Genomic DNA, 17,867 nt, shown 5'->3' with positions numbered 1-17,867 from the left:
GAAGGTACACGTAAAAATCAAAGGAAACGCGTCGACATGAATGCTCGCGCGTTATTTTTCTGAACGCTTGGGTACGCGCCAAATTCTCCTTTTGGACAAGGTCATAGACTTTCCTAATCTTACTTTGATACAACTGAATACATTGTTAGTAAGGAGTAAGGACTGGTTAAGGGATGTACAAAATAAATAAAAAATCGCTTACAAAATCAAACGCTGCTTGATTAATTGAGTTTAATATCAATAAAATAAGAAAATTATTTACACAAATTTTATCAAAATACAAAAATAAAACACTGTCACATACATGTAGGTCATAACGATTCTGAGGAGGTTCTATTATACATGTTAGTCTTTATCGCAGCTGATGTTCCTCCAGACACACTTTGAGCTATAATGTCAAAACACTAAACTACCATTCGTAACTCTTAAGTAAAAACTTATTTTACAATGAAGAAGGGAACATGTAATTGTACAGTCAGCACGAAATACATGAGCTGCCAAAGCATTTTAATACATAAAACGAGACTAGGTCACATGACCTGTCTTTCGACGGCACTTGTTATCTCTTGTGGAGCTAGAGGACAGAAAAAGACGTCTTTATTAAATTTTAGGCTGCAGCCCTGTTCAAGCTGAATTACACTTAATTGCGTCCTTCAGAGGTCATTTATCTAAACGACTTTGTAGAACGATCTTTCTATAGATGGAAAGTGTTATTATGTATTTCAAAAACTTTTTTTCAACAATCACTCTTTGTTTTTGAAACTATCTATTATACATTAATTAAACCTAAGTATATGGTAGGCATTTAAGCAGGTATCTTAGCAGCTCACATTCACCTGATGCTGACTGTACAAAAATCAACATGAAGCCATACTTAAAATACTTAACTTTTTCAAAAGTTGACCAAATAGTTTGTATACATCAATCAGTATATGTTTTGCTTTTAATCGGGAATAGCTAGCGATTAAAGTCGCGCCCAGTTCTAAGAAAAAAAGTCTCGTTTTAGCAGCTTACACATAATTCACGATATTGGTCCTTCGAACCGGATTAAAACGATCAAGTAATTCTTTTTTATGATGTTATAGTAGCGTTTAATGCACAGTTAGCGTCGGGCTTTCCTACAGCGTGGGAAACGAAATGTTGACTGATGAACCAATAGCGCGGCAGCACAGACAACTCAGCAATCACACCTCGCTTTACATATTGATTAATCACCCACTGCTCAAACATTTTTACCTTATTTTTACCTGACATCAACTTTACAAGAACCGATATCATCATGGTTTTGCATTGCAGTATTTTGGATTTTCTAAAAGCAAGGCATTCAGCATAAAAATTAGATTATTGATCTACTAAACAGCCTAAGCCTTAAACCGCCCACGACTTTAACCAGTTTCTAAGCCATATCAAGAGTCGAGTTTATGATAAAAAAACATGAATATAATATTATAGTCCTAATATCAAGGAAGTAAAAAGCACAATAAACTAAGATTATGTAAATTCTCAAAGTCAATGATGATGTCAACTTCTGGTCTAGATATTTTAATTTTGAGTAATGGCAACATGTCTGATAGTGTAAATACACTAGGCGCCTACTGACCAGGAGCATTTGTCTGTAATGTCAGAGTTTCGAGCGTTACACGTTATATCTGAGAGTACTTCAAGCTGAGCATCAAATCGCGCACTTTTATATTGAATAGTGACACAACTCCGAACATTGCTCATCAAAAGTGAATTGTTCCTTCGGTATAGTTAGGCACAGCGCCATTGTAAGGTAATGTTTAAAAACCGAGTTCCTTTGTGAAATGCTCCTGGTTAGTACACACCCATTGTAAGTTATTTTGACATAAAATTAATACAATTATTTTGGTCAATTACTCCAAAAACAAATGCGTATAAAATTAAGTACGCAGTGGCGTTTTTATATCGATACTAGAAGTCTTGAGAAACGGAATGTGGAAATAAAAGATATTTTCTTATAGAACATTATTACGAAACAATTATGTATATCAAATTCGACCGACAGTGCCTGGCAGGAAATATTGCACATCGTACTTTAGAAAGAGATTTCTGCTTCGTAGAACGTCGTCTCTGTCACTCATACCTATGTGACGTTACATCGGTCTCAACGACAGAGGCAACGCTCCACAAAACCATTGTCTCTTTCTAAAGTTCGATGTGCAATATTTCTTGTCGGGTATTGAAAATTGGTAATTTTAGTTGACATCAAAGTTCAAGCAAATATTGCAAGTGCAGAGATGTAAATTTTGAACATAATTGTTTCGTATAAAAAAGGCAGAAATAAAACTTTTTCACTATGAAGTACACACCCTAACATTGAATTAACATGATGGTAGTCGGCAGGTACACCAATTTACTGAAACTTCATCAATAATAATAAAAAAAAATTTCATTGAATACAATAATTGTGACTCGTCCAAAGTATTTACAGAATTTAGACCAAAATAATACTGCTGCGAGCAAAAAGTAAACTACCCGCAAATTTTTAATTTACTCTATTCTTAAATTATAATCGAACACTTTTTTAATTTTTATTCCAACTTCTGAACACAATTTACTACGGGAATTAACCTAGGAAATAACGTGTACCCGCTCATCCATAATTTGGAAAAAAAGAAAGAAAAGAACTACTGATATGTCAATAAGAGGAAATAAAAACGATACTAGTTACTGGCACCGTAAATAAATACAAAGTAAACAGAATTAAAGATACATAATAGTAACATCTAATAACAGTAACTATACATAGTAAATCTTATATATTTAATGTTTATATACGAACTATTTACAAACTTATCCTCCCTAGGTATACAGAAATATTACCATTTAGCTGTACATTTATAGATGAAATATATCATATAATATATACGAAGAGTTATATTTTGTGTTCCATACTAAATCTAGAAAACATTAATATATCTATATTGTACAAAACCCTAACATTTAACGATATAAATATAATATATTTACAACAGACTATTACACCTATAGTTTACTTAAAAAAAATTAACAATATGTCAACCACATGGTGTCACATCTCCAGAACGAAAGTGACATAACTCAAAATATTATAAGAAATAGAACATAAGAGATTTGCGGTTATCATTCTTTCGCAATGAGACAATCACAACTTCCGCTGTTGGCCCGTGATGTTTTTCTTCACCAGTATCCAGTTAATAAAGATATGCACATATTTAACTAAAACTTCTGGGCTTTAAACAATATCCCGTCCGTATAGATATATCACCTCAAATAAATACACGTCGAATCACAGAAACTTCTCTAGAAAGTTGCCAAAAGTATACAAAAAGCTACCAATGAATATAATTTTCAAAAAATTGCCCTATGTTCAGCCACAGTGACATTTCAACTAGTCGGTTTGCAAAGTGTCAATTTTGGATTAGGTCACTTCAGTTCGGAGGGTGCTATGTTATGGTAAAATAATTCAATAAAATTATTTATCCGTCTAATGACTTGGTACATTTTATTGGTATGACAAACACAATAAATATCCTATATACACAAATTATAATAATAATTATTATTATACTTAACCATTCAGGAAAATGCGAATTTTTAATTCAATGCAACTCACACAATTTACCACAATGTTATATTTTAATAAATTTTTTAATACTAAGTGAGTCGTAAACGTGTTGTAAATGGCAATACAGTACAAAAAACAATCTTCTGTTGCCAGTCTTAATCATTAATTTATTTAAGTTTTAAATTGCCCAATTCGTTCTTTCATTGGAAACGTTTTGCTTTTAATAATAATCGGGAATCTCTGATATTTTTTAATCCCATGACAAAATCTCTAAGTACATATCTTAATGGGCTGTAAAAATTCGGAAAGAGATGAGATCTTGGGTCATATATTCAAATCAATAAAAATATGACGTCGATTCTGACGTTCCCAAACTAAACTAAGTATAGTGCCCCATTTTTTATACATTTTATATTCAAGGCCCACTTGCACAAGGGCAGTTAAACTAGGACCCTAGTGCGGTGGTTTGACAGTACAGTGTGTCGATCGCAATCACCTCTGTCTGATTGGTTGACATATTGTTGTAAAAAGAATACTATAAATTCAGTCAACCATGACAATTGCGATTTCAATGCAAGTTTTCCGGAATCAACCTGAACATTTAGTTAAATTGAAGCCTCGATAGTTCAACGGTTGAGGAGCGGACTGAATTCCGAAAAGTCAGCGGTTCAAACCCCACCCGTTGCACTATTGTCGTATCCCCTCCTGGCACAAGCTTTACGCTTAATTGGAGGGGAAGGGGAGTACTAGTTATGATTAGCATGGCTAATATTCTTTTTTTTTTAATTTTGTAATGCTGTCACTTTTTGGCAAAAGCATTACTGTTTTTTGCCAATAAGTAACAGTATAATACGGTTGTCAATAAGTAGCAGCATTAAAAAATTTACCAAATCAGTTTAAGGTGCAAGTAGGCCAATGGGTTGAAGAATTAATCTTAATTTAGTTTTGTCAATTTAGTAAATGTTTTGCTGTAGATAAATGAATACCTGGCGAAGGCCAAATCAAACCTTTTGTCTTTTCGAAATAGAATCGAAGAGAGCACTGCACTTAAATTTAGTGTAGTTTTGAATACATTTTTTTTGATTCATCATGTTTTTAATATTTTGCTTCTCTATTTTATAATGACCCTTTAACAACAACCTATATTGCTCACTCTGGGCTAAATACGTATTTCTTACAAAAACTACATTTTTTTACACATTTCCTAGCTACATCATTACTTTATCGATTATATTTAGTCAGTAATCCGATTCTTTGTCAACATTTAGTCACATGAATGAAAGTAAATGAAGACATGCGAAAAAAATTAGAGATTCTAAAAGAAATGGGAGTAGAGTAAAAGATCTTCAATTATTATTTGCTTCATGACTATGTTGTAAGGAAATAAAATTATTTCTGCACTTAATAAATATTTTTACGGTCAGAAGAAACTGTTTTTTGAAAATTGTGAGGCAGTATTCTATTTGTTTATACATATTCGAAAATACATTCTTGTACATATAGATTGCTAGGTGACACGCCTTGACTTCGCTCAGGGCCAATTTCTAATAAAATGTTCTTAGTGGGGGGATCTACATTATAGAAAAAAAACCAACAAAAAACTCAAGTTTCTAGACCCAGCAATTGGAGCTAATGATGTCAATAAGTTTTTTTTATTTTTATATGCTTACGATTTATTGTATGAATATTTAAAGCAATTGCAAGAAGTTTGTATTTATACAATATTATTATAACAAAATATACAGCCCTATAAATTACAAGACTATTTTATGTACTGCCATCTTTGTCATTTAAATGCGGTCGGTTTGAACGCGTCAACGTGTGGATTTTATGTTTCATTAAATAATTTAAGGAAAAGACTAAAATCTGCCCTACATAATATTCTACAGAATATTTGGCACAAATTTTTCATCAAAGTTAATTTTTCGCTCGCTACTTATGTTCAATGCGTCAAGAGGAAGAAGCGAGCAAACAATCGATTTATTATTTTTCATAATTTCGCTGCACAGTCGAATCACTTAAAGCAGACGAGGCAAACTTTGCGACTCAGTCGATTTCTGTCTCTGATAAGGTGCTTTAAAAAAACTACGATTTCCAATCTTCGATCCGTGCCACGACAACCTCACGTTCGCAAGCACACACCACCGAACACAACACCGAGGGGACTATATAAACAGCGAACCCGGGTGCGAATGAGTTATTTGAAGTTACGAATCGCTCACCAAATATACATAAATATAAAACACTAATCACACGTTACGTATGTTAAATAATCGTAAACACTCATAGGGGCAGTCACTCGGCGCGGCGTCGCTCCGTTGTGCGTGACTCGCGTAGGAAGAGAACAATCTTTGGAATGACCGGCCGCTGCGGGCCTCGGTCGGGTTTAAACTGGCCTATCACGAAAATAGGGAGTCAAAATGCGGGTCGGGCGGGCTTCGGGCCCCGGCCGGGCTCACACGGAGATCTCGTAGTTGCAGTCGTAGACCGAGGCGCGGTCGGGTGGCGCGGGCGGCGGCGCGCGCTCCAGCTGGTCCTGCACCTCGAGCGCGCGCACGAAGGACAGCGGGCGCGCGGGGCGCGGCGCGGGCGGCGGCGCGCGACGGCGCGCGTGCGGCGAGGGCGCGGGCGCGGCCGGCGCGGCGGGCGCGGGCCGCTCCGCCCACAGGTAGGTGCCACGCTGCGGCGACGCGGCCAGCTCGCGCACGTCGTGCGGCGCGGCCGCGTCGCGCAGCAGCTCGCCCTCGGACAGGAAGCGGCGCTGCGGCGACGCGCGCACGCCGATGAAGTCGGGGCGGCGCGGCTGCGTCGGCGTGCCGGGGTTGGACCTGTGCGCGGCGCTCACGTCAGGGGTTTAATCGCGCGAGCTCGTCCGAGCGCTCGCTATCGTTATCGTACGGCCTACGGACAGAAGGAGACGGGAGCTGCGGGGGGAAGCGTCGACCCCTCGACTCGCGTTCAGAACTTCCTCTGTGTCGCCGCCGACACGGGCGTCGTCGGTTGAACAATGTTCAGGCGTATGCATTTATCGTTTGCCCTTAATTTTAAGGGCCTACCGGTCAAAACGAGGCGTTGCCAGATTGACGAACGATAGATCGCCACGCTCAATCAATGTAGGATCTAAAAATTCGCAACTTTGCAGAAGAGTAGTTGACAGCAAAAAAAAGTAACTATCATTTAAATGATATCCTAAAAGGTTAGGATTCGAAATTAGTATAATAATGCTAATTTCAAATTTCATAATCCTTAAACCTTTAAGAGCACGTTATTATGCTACAATTTAACTTTAAACTGCCCTCCGGTAAAGTTGCGAATTTGTAGATCCAACTTTGTTGATTGGGCGTGTCGAGATAAAAACTAAGAAAATTTTATAAAATATAATTCCTAAACCTACCCGCGATATAATATGTACAAAAGCGTGTCTCTAATATTCCCAACATTGTTAAACCTATGCTATGCTCTATCCACGGACAATGGTAAATATAGGGTTCTCCCTATTATTTAATTCCATACAAATGACAGAGACAAAAAACTCAGTGGGCGTTAATCTTTTTGAAACACCAACCAATCACAAACGAAATTGTGTATTCTGTACTATTCTATTAGAGAACCTATGTTATTAAAAAAACATTCGAAATTCAATTCGAAAACAGAGTTTCGTTTGTGAGTTGTTGGTCACTCAAAATGGTTAACACGCACTGAGTTGTATTCGTCATTTGTATGGGATCACGTAACAGAAAGAGCCCTATACTAACTTCTCTCCGTGGATAGAGTATAGAAGCGACGGTAGCCAACTAGTTCTGAACGTGTTCGAGTACAAGCGGCCAACGGTTGCGGGGAGCATGCCAACGCCATGCCAACTGTACACTATTCTACTAACAAACTACTGCAAGCCTTATCGCTTTATATCCTTGTAATGAACGATCATTATTATCATCTATAGATTCGATTCAAAAACGAAAAAAAAAACCAAATATTTATTATTCAATAGAAAAATTTAACAGTATATAGTGTTATTAATTTTCAGTCGAAAATACTAAATATTATTTTAAACAAAAGTTGGAATAAAGTTGATAAATTATTTAGTCAGGATATAAAGAGATAAAGCATAGGCACTAGAGTGACGAAATTATAAGATGGCTGGTACAATAAAAACAAATAAAAAGACGGTAGAATAAAAAAAATTAAACACATTGCCGAAGAAAGGATTTCCTAACACCGTTCTTATACAAAAAAATTGACATAAAAAATTTCTTTACAGAGATAAAATTGAGACACAACAAACATGATCTGACTTTAAGTTTGAAGTACAAGCGAAAAAATCTCTTTAGGATCCCTGAATTGACTGTGTAGCATATAGATCTTACTTATAGTTACTCTTGCATTATGAAAGAGGTTATTTTTTTTTCTAACTCTAAAACAAGAGTTTACTTGGAAGAGTGTCATCATACAAATACAATATTAAACTAAAAAATAGTATACCATTTAAAGCATAATCGGAATAAAATAACCCCATCAGAAAGACACAATCAAAATTAGGCAAAAAAATCATGCCTTACAACTTACAACAAGTAGATGTAGAATACGGGAAAATTCAGCAAAGTTAAAAAAGTGTAAAAATATCAATATTGTCAGTGCCTATTACCCCAAGTCTCTTGTCTCTGATCACAACCTGACCATAGACATACGATGGTAGCCGATACCAGCCATAGTATAGTGCGTCGTACAACGCCCTCGCTCCGTTTTGGAACAACAGCTTGCAAATAAAATAGAAATTTACATATTTAGTACCATTTCTAGCCGCGAAAATTCTGCCTATTCTAACGAAAAAAATTGAATCGCCTACAGTTACTGCAAGCAACTTTAATCACTCAAAGACTACATCTGACAGTAAGAATCAATATAATTTGATACCACAGCATACAATCATTTAGTATTGTTTTGGGAAAGGTTCAAAATTAAAATTGAAATCGTATGATAGTGTGGAATAATTTACTAAAACATTGAAAATAATTAAAAGTATTTTCTGAAAAACGTTCCACAACCTACAATCAAGTCCAACTTGATATAATATTATGCACAAACTGACCAATTACAGATTGTTCGATTATGATAAAACGACACCGGCACCGCAAGATAATCATACTGAAATTATTATACTGGATATTTATTTTGTGTCACAAGGGGCCAAAGTGATATTATGTTCCTCGAGAGTGTCATTTTGAATTTAGAGCGTAGTAGAATCATGAGCGTAGCGAGGAATGAAATCTACGCCGCCTGAGACTATTTCGTTGCAACGTATCATTTTACTATAATCGCCCTGTTGGTTTGTTCATAATATCTCAATTTTAACGTTTTATTTGTGCGTTGGACCTTTTTTTCCAGAAAATACGTCAATTTATCCTAGCAAGAAATAGCCTAGGCAGAATTTACACTGATAACCATCTGTTAATAAAATCAATTAATAATGATTTCATTCAAATCTTAGGGTATTTGGGAATCCATTTGCATGTCGCTTAGATATCATATTTAACAAAACTCGATTAATTTAAAACGATCAACAAAGAAACGATTTGAATTGATAGAGCGTGCGATTTTTTATAGCTTACAATTAAATCGTGCCAATCAAAAATTGCTACAAAAAAGTATGGCGTAAAACGCCTTTAAAACTATTAACAGATAGATACCACTAGTGCATATGCAAAAACCATGCCTTACAAAATTGTAATATAATAAATAAAGAACATACACTGAAATAAAAATAATAATAAATTATTTGCTTGCTTTTTAACGGTTGAAATATATTCTACATAATTGAAAAGTATGCACCCCTTATCCTATAAGCCTACGTGGCAACTATTCTGAGAAAATCTATTCAACGCAGCATGAGTTGGTGGAAAAGAAATTTAAGTTGTAATATTAAAAGATCCAATTTATTACAACTACCCTCATTATTTTGTTTCAAAACATGTTTATTAAAAATTGGAAACGTTGCTATAGTATAGTTTAGTTGCTATAGTTATATTTAGTTTTTCTTTACAAGATTATGTACTTGTCCATAGTACGCGACATGTCGAGATGGCAATCGGGCTGGGGACGCTTCGCACACCCGCAGAGCCCGCGTTAACCACAGGATAACATAGCGATAGATAGGATGTGCTACACCTCCCCCTTACACCCCCCCCCCCCCCCCCCTCTAATAATAATAATAATAATAATAATAAATAAATCTTTTATTGTTTCACCATAAAATTACCCCGATTGCCATCTCGACCTGTCGCGTACTATAGGTATGAGTATCTCGAGATATGACTAATTGTGCTATACACAAGCTCTAAACTAACATACCATAAAGTCTAAATATATTGTTATCTCTTTCATAACGTTCTCTGCGAAAAAGGACACCACTACATTTAGACCTGTTATTTAGTTTAGTTTAGAGATTGTGCACAAGATAATTAATCACATTGAATGGTCAAATATCCTTCAATGCATCCCTAACAAAATTATTAGTCAATAACATAACACAATCCACCAACACACACGCACACACAAAAAAAAATGGAAAACCAAAATGCACGCACACACAAACAAAAGCAAACACAAACGAGTTACCGTCGACACGTCGTCGGCTCTATGCGTTAGGTCCATCTGCCGCGGTAAGCGGTAAATTCAATGATTACAATAATTTCAACGACCACAAAATATATAAGCGTTCATAGAGATCATTCAAATTCAACATTATACACGTATCATTTTTGGACGTATTATTTTTAGACCAGTCACTGTACAATAAAATGAACAGAGATATAACATCTGATCCGATTTTTCAATCATCAAACAATTAGGTAGCAATTTAAAATATTATAAAGCATGAATGCTTTGCCATATTAAATTTCCTTCTTAAGTAATAGCGAGTGTCACTCGGGATGAAGTAAAGATTCTAACAATACCATATATCCAAATCTGTTTTACAAAAAAACATTATACTCCTTTTCTTGGACAGTCATATAAAATGTTCTGTTGGACACAATCTCTAAATTGATAGTTCTAAATGTAAAGCTATCCTTTTTCGAAAGGAGCATTATGAAAAGGATAGCATTACATTAAGACCAGTCATTTTAGTTTAGAGATTGTGTACAACAAAATTAGTCATCTTCCTTGATGTCGAAAATCCCTGTTCATCTTGGTAGTGAAAGGTTTTAAGAAAATGTGGAAATCAATTTGTTTTGTAGTAAGGAGGGTAGTTTGATAATTAGGTGACGGGAATAGTTGAAAGGAACAAAGCAAACGTGGCGTCACATGGACATTGCAATAATATGAAACAGAATTATGGATTGAATATTCTACTCTTAAAATAAAAAGATGAAACTTTTTCAAGTTGACTGGTCTTAAAATAAAAAGTATCATGAGAAATCACGAGTAATTTGTGTTCTTTACGAATTGTTGACGTATTAGCGCTTTCTTGATTCTGTGGCCACCCCAATATGTAGTATAGGTTAGATATATATACTTTTTTTACACAAATATGAGTGATTTTTTAATTTTACATAAAACATAAAACGACGAAAAGAAGACATTCAACTGAGCATAACTTTGAAATTAATCTTGAAAATTGCTTTTACTTGAATGAAAAGGTGTGCCCAGTATGAACGTGTACTAGTAAAGTGACCTGAATGTTATTATTGTAACAAGTTTGCTCACATATTGGCGTCGATTCTGATGTTTTTCTCTAAACTAAATTTAGAGTATCTGCATCTTTTTCTTTTTAATATTGCTAAAAAGGACGGAAAAATAATTTTAAATTCAAAGTACCTATCTTTTTACTGCAACATACATATTTAAATAATAGGTTAGAGACTGGCACCTAAAGTCACAAGGTTTGATAGTTCTAAGTTAAATTAGGTTTGTCTATCCTTCTCTTATTACATTGGTACGAAGAAGATGCGAATACTCTCAAATTTAGTTCAAATTTAGAATCAATACCAGTGTGGTACTTTTAGCCCGATTTTTATGTTTAAATATAATAAAATATATCATTTGTATGTTTTTGTGATTAACATGAAAGCAAACCTGCGGCATACTTTCCGTTATAAAATAGTATATTAGAAATTTTTTTTAACTGGTAGGTATAGAACATATTTTACAACGGAATATTATGACAAAGCCAATGTACATAGAAATTAGTGAGAAAACGAAAAAAAACATAACAGTTGTGTTCCCAAAAGGATGACATGGCATTATGTGAAGCAAAACATTTTACATGCAAATAAAAATACTCTAACACTCATAGAAACAAAACATATAAGCAATGCATATCGGATAGGAAGTTTAGTTTCGTAAAAACATTTTAGTGGTGTGAATGCGATGGGAAGAGGCCATGAATGTGGGAAAAATAAATACCTAATCTATGGGAACAGTCTCCATTTTGATTATCACCAATTATTCCACTAGAAAATTTTGATCTACCAACACTAAGCAAGTTGAGATGTGTGGACATCCAACATTGATATTAGCTAGAAATATTATATTACCAATTATTACATTTTCAGGCGGGAATTCAAAGGTAAACCGTTGAACTATTACCTACTAATCCATTCTATATCTATTTTTTCTAACACCGGACTATATTACTAAGACGCTACTACAAAATCTATAACAAATCTTGAACGCTAATGTATCTAGTTAAAAAAACTACAAAGTAAATGATTTTTTTTTGTGAAAAATGAGGGTAGATCCTTAGAAAGTTTATGGGGATTTCTCCTTACGTATAAAATATCTGTTAGCAACTCCTTTGAATTCCCGCTCTCTATTGCTCGTATTGAGGGGTATACATACCTCCGCACAGGACTAGTAACAGCTAAAGGCGTGGGCACACCAAGAGCTTTGATGCGTTGCTGCATCGTGGGGGAGGGCCGCGCTCCCCCATTTGACCCTGTCTCGTACCGTAGTGGCTCCATCACTACCCGGTACCCTGAGGTAGTTGTGCCGCCATGACTGAAAGTAAGATAAGTAGGAACCTAAGGTATGGTATATATAAAAAAAGTTACACGAAGACTGGAGAAAATATCTGCCAAACTCCACACGCCAAATAGCTGTAAAAATTGCTCATAGATCTATTTGATTTACGTCGATATCCGAATATGACAGACTTTTTGATTTATGCTGACTTTAATATGAATAATATTACTTAATGACTGATATCCGAAGATAGATAAGACAAATTGCTCATAGACCTATTTGGCTTACCTCGAGATCAGAATATGATCCAAATTTATTTGAATTTGTGCTGACTAATAGCAAGCATGATAGCTCTACTTGATACCTGAAGATAGATGTGGATAATTTTTAAATACATATCAAAAATTTCGAAACCGGCAGGAATCGAACCTGCGTCTTCTGGGTTCGCACCCGACGCTCTAACCACTAAGCTACGTCATCGTTTACTGCCAGTAACGAAATTTGTGATAATGTATGTTCACTCAGTAGTTGTTTCCTTGAAATTTCCTTGAGTGTAGGTAAAAACACTATCATAACAAGTGTAAATTAAAAATTTATAACACCCCCGACAAGTGTAGGTTACAGTTATAACTAGAAAAGAGCTGATAACTTTCAAACGGCTGAACCGATTTTCTTGGATTATAGCTAAGAACACTCTCGATCAAACCACCTTTCAAACAAAAAAAACTAAATTAAAATCGGTTCATTAGTTTAGGAGCTACGATGCCACAGACAGATACACAGATACACACGTCAAACTTATAACACCCCTCTTTTTGGGTCGGGGGTTAAAAATTATAAAATAGAGTTGTCGATATTTGTTATTTCTTACCTAGTGTTTCTAGAAAGCGGACTGAGCCTCGGATAATGGTGCGGTCTTGGTGGCAGGTGATGGTGCGGCTCAGCCGGGGGGAAGAGGTTTGCGGAGGACCCCCGGCGCTGCAGGGGCGGCGGCGTAGGTTCACAGTCCGCGGACTGAGATGCACCAGGCCCTTCCAGCTCACCTTCATGTTCTTCCCGGCCGGGGGATAGCTGTGAACACGCGTTAGTTGCCATAGCGAACAGATGAATTTGGCATACAATAACAGATGTTTATTCTATTTTCAGATACCTCCATTGACTCAAGTCCGTAATTGAATGGATACCTGACTTTGCGGGGCCGAATTCGGCCTTTTCGCTTTCTCGGTGCCTCGGAGAGTATACTAATTGGACCCGGTCAAACGTTATTTATTAATATCTGATAATAGTAAAATCTAAGAGAGTAAATTTTGATCTCTTAGTCGAGTCATATGTAAAAGGATTTGGGAGCCCACCACTATTATCCACCTTGACCCACCCACTTGACCCAAGAAAAGTCCTACCATTGTAGTTATTGGACTTCATTCTTGCTTTTAAAGGCAGAGAAATGCTTTAGATTGGTGTAAAACAAATCCTTATGACCAAAACCTTTAGTGTTTTTGACAGAAACGCGAATATTCCTTGTAAATTAATAGTATAAATGTTAATTTGCTTGCCAGTCAGCAAAATAATGCCTCCTTCTCTTGGATGGATTACACACATTCATCCAAGCTCTTTTCTTATACCAATAATTTCAAACTTATATTTTTCTTGCTTGGCCTTAATTTACTTTGCGTAATAGAAATTATTATTAATTATAATTTATTAGAGAGCCAGACATACCATGTCTTCAATTCACATTTAAAATAGTTAAAACAATGTCAATATAAAAAAGTTCGAACCTGGACATTTGTGAATTGAAGGTATGTGATTGCTCTACAAGCGTGATAACTACTTTAAATGGAGGTCTAAATGATTTCGAGCATTTTTACGTTCTTACGTTCTATAAAAGAATGCTATCAAAATGATTATATTACTTAAATTCTTTAGTGAACTTTTACTTTTTGTAATTAGCAGTACAAAAATCTTTCTATGTCCTAACGGTTGAATACTGGTAACGCCTGTTAATGCTTAGGAGTTAATTTCTCTTAAGTGACTTATTTTAGAAATTTTAAATATCCAAAAAAAATCTGTCACTCTCACTCTGCGTACGTTCGATCCGACAAATTTCAGTCAAATATTTGCGGGGTCTAGTACAAAATGTATGAGCAAATTGCAGAGACTGAAATTCTAATATATGCGGCCAACTGAAAGCAATATAGCCCTTACTTTTTATCTACAAAAAATATTGAACCAAATTATTTATAAGGTAATAACTCCTTTAAAGTAATATTTCCTTGTACTGGTTATTACTTATTACCCTATGATACCGCGTAAAAGTAAGCACTTTCATCTTAATCTAAGATTTATACAACATACTTTGACTTAGTTCAGACTTAAGTTTCAGTTTAAACGAAACAGATTTTTGACAGCGATATAAGGCTGCAATAAATAAAATGGAATTCTTGTCAAGCGTTTACTTGTCATAGAATAAAAACAATTCTATGAAATCTTTCAATGAATTGACTTACACACATTTACTAGCTGACCACTCACCTAACAATACTAACATCTAATAAAACCAAACTAACATAATAGAACAAGATCCCAGGGCCGCTCGATGCAAACATAGTCACATAAATATTTTAATTGTATTTGGTGTATATTTGGTCCCTAATATTGGTCTGGCTGCTTACAAAAAGTATTGAAATAGTTCCCTGAGTACCATACGTGAAAGTTGCGAATGAGTAAGATTAAGTATGTTATTTGTTAGCTCAATCAAGCTACCACATATACATACATTAAATGTAGAAACCAATAAGGGTAGGGGTTTGATAAAACTGCCATACCCCTTCCAAGTTAGCCCGCGTCCATCTTAGACTTATCACTTACCAGCGAGATCACAATCTCGATTGCAATCAATTAAAAAAGTATACATTGACACTACTCTATCCCACACATTTAGTTTCTTAGAAAATGAGTAACGTCTGGCGTTCCTGAGATCTTGGACCATAAGAATTGAGACCTGCTTCACAACCGCTAGATAAACTTTATCTAACGGCTAAAGACAGATTCCCAATACAAAAACTGTCCTAACGTCAAACTAGGCATACAGCACTTATACTGAGTTGGGACCTTAATATCGAGTCGTGCCACACATGACACAGTTTATTCCGGCGCTTATTCTGTTTGAGGTCTTTTGACTTTAATGCTCAAGTATTAGAGGCGCCGGGATAACCTAACCCGTAGGTATAACTGGTAATGTGTGGCGGCACAGCTTTCAAAAAAATAAAAATTATATATTATTAGTTAGATAAAGTTTATGTAGAGGTTGTGAAACAGGTCCTTAGACAAACAACACACTATAATACTAGACAGTTTACACACTGGCGGTGCTGGTCTGGCTCTCACCTTGTTGTAGTGCGCGTGCGCGCCGAGCGGGCGGTGCGCGGTGCCGTTGTCCGCGGTGTACGTCTTTACCTGCGCGTGGTGGTCGGCCGCGATCGTGGATATCGCCGCGCCGCCCGCGCCGCCGTCGCGCCGCTTCTTGCCGCCCTTGTATATGTACTTGGACGGTCGGACCAGGCTGGAAACATCACGTAGCGTCTTAGATGTAAGAATAAGAAAAAACCAGTCAAGTGCGAGTCCGTACCACATACCAAATACACTATGTACTTTTTAATTATTTTATTTTCATGGCGGCCATTTTGAAATTTATTCTCTCTATTTATATTAAGGTTCACGGGATACAGCCCGCTGACAGACGGACGGACATACAAACTTAGTAATAGGGTCGCGTGGGTACGGAACCCTTACAAACGGTCTTTATGAGTCGGACTCACACACGAAGGGTTCCGCCGTACCACAAAGAAAGAACGCCGTACAAGAAAGAAGAGCACTTTTTAATTATATTTTTTTTTAAACCTGCCATTTTGAAATTCATTATTTGTTGACAGAGCGGCAATAGAAATTTACTCTGTGAAAATTTCAACTTTCTACCTATTACGGTTCATGAGATACAGCTCACTGACAGACAGACAAACGGATGGCAACCACTGGAAATGGAGCACTTTTGAAAACTTCTTAAGGCGCATTGTGCAATTTTGTGATGGGTATCACAGTCGCGTCAGCGACATGCTCTTTCTAACACAAACGAAAATCTAAAATATACACCTAAATTAGTTAGTTCCTCTTTTTAAAAAATAAAACAATTGAAAACACTTTAAACTAAGATCTGATGCATGTTTCCTGTTTTAATCATCTTCGATGTCGTAGATATCAAGACCTAAGTACATGATTCTATTAAATGGAAAAATTCAAGTCACCAAACGAAAGATGAAGAAATCAAAAACATTATTACAGAGTAACTCTAAACTCCTCTACTCGATGTCAAATAACAAACATACAAAGTTCAACAGAACAAAACAACACACGATGTTCTCGTGTGAAGTGTTAACTGAAGTAACAAAGTTACGAACTACGTCTAAACTTTGAGAAACTCACTAAGGAAAGAAAGAAACACAAGTTTCCTGTCGGTTCTCGTCATCAGATGACATTTGCAATGCGTCGGTTTTTCAACCTATTAATAAAATTCAATATGTAAGCAAATTATGTCTACTTAACAAATGAATATAATAAACTTTCACTTAAATCAACAAGAAACTTGAAGAATTCTTAATTTTGATTCTTTTAATTCCTCCTTTCCCACTACATGAGTTTGATGCGCGTGTGAATGGTGATGCTGACACCTAAAAGAAGTGAAAAATTAAATTTCTTTCAAACCCGCAATCCTGTAGGATATGCTTGTAGGCTAGAGAGTTGCGGGTAGTTTAAAATTTTTCGGAAAAAAAATCTTGGAAGAAGACCTACGCCATATTGCCAATAAAGACTAAAATTTTGGATTGTAATTCTTCGGCTTTTACGTCCAGTGCTAAAAGAAATCTAGGATAGAATGTATCCTCACCTGGGATACTGCGGGCCGAATTGCGTGTAGCAGCAGTTGGACCAGCAGCCCTTGGAGAAGGGGTTGTATCCGCCGGTGAACTTGCCCGTCACCTGCTCGTTGGTGGTGCGCCCCCGCGACACTAACACCATGTGGAAGCCCGTCAAACCGAAAATCGGTATCGCTAGGAGTGCGATTATACCCATTATCACCATTCTGTGTAATTCCAGTTCAGGATCGTAATAATAAAACAGCGGTAAGTACAGAAACATATTTAAGAACTCGGTTTTCTAGTTCAATCCAATCAAGCCAATCTATACCTAATTAAGATTTCATTACAAAAATTTCATTGGCATCATCAGAACTTGCAAGGACTGCGCCAAAATAATGTGAATGATGGCATCGGCACGATTTGACGCG

The 17,867-nt window shown here is 36.1% G+C and overlaps 1 protein-coding gene across 2 annotated transcripts in view; it reads right to left on the bottom strand.

The window, feature by feature from the left end:
- Positions 1–202: 202 nt before the first annotated feature.
- Positions 203–17,867, bottom strand: part of LOC123872418 (palmitoyltransferase ZDHHC8) — a 31,892-nt gene continuing 14,227 nt past the window's right edge. Inside the window, exons 5-9 of one of the 2 annotated variants that reach the window (XM_045916685.1) lie at positions 17,469–17,663; positions 15,917–16,091; positions 13,401–13,600; positions 12,407–12,565; positions 203–6,396 (exon numbers count right to left, since the gene is read on the bottom strand). In XM_045916685.1, the coding sequence (XP_045772641.1) occupies positions 6,024–6,396; positions 12,407–12,565; positions 13,401–13,600; positions 15,917–16,091; positions 17,469–17,663 (1,102 nt within the window). In that variant the 3' untranslated portion in view covers positions 203–6,023. Of the gene's footprint in view, positions 6,470–12,406; positions 12,566–13,400; positions 13,601–15,916; positions 16,092–17,468; positions 17,664–17,867 lie in introns of both variants that reach the window. The other variant, XM_045916686.1, reaches the window with a different exon arrangement.

The sequence above is a fragment of the Maniola jurtina genome, chromosome 15, assembly GCF_905333055.1.
Source record: "Maniola jurtina chromosome 15, ilManJurt1.1, whole genome shotgun sequence".
In the NCBI taxonomy this organism is placed as follows: domain Eukaryota; kingdom Metazoa; phylum Arthropoda; class Insecta; order Lepidoptera; family Nymphalidae; genus Maniola; species Maniola jurtina.
This window is presented reverse-complemented; position numbering and strand designations above follow the sequence as displayed.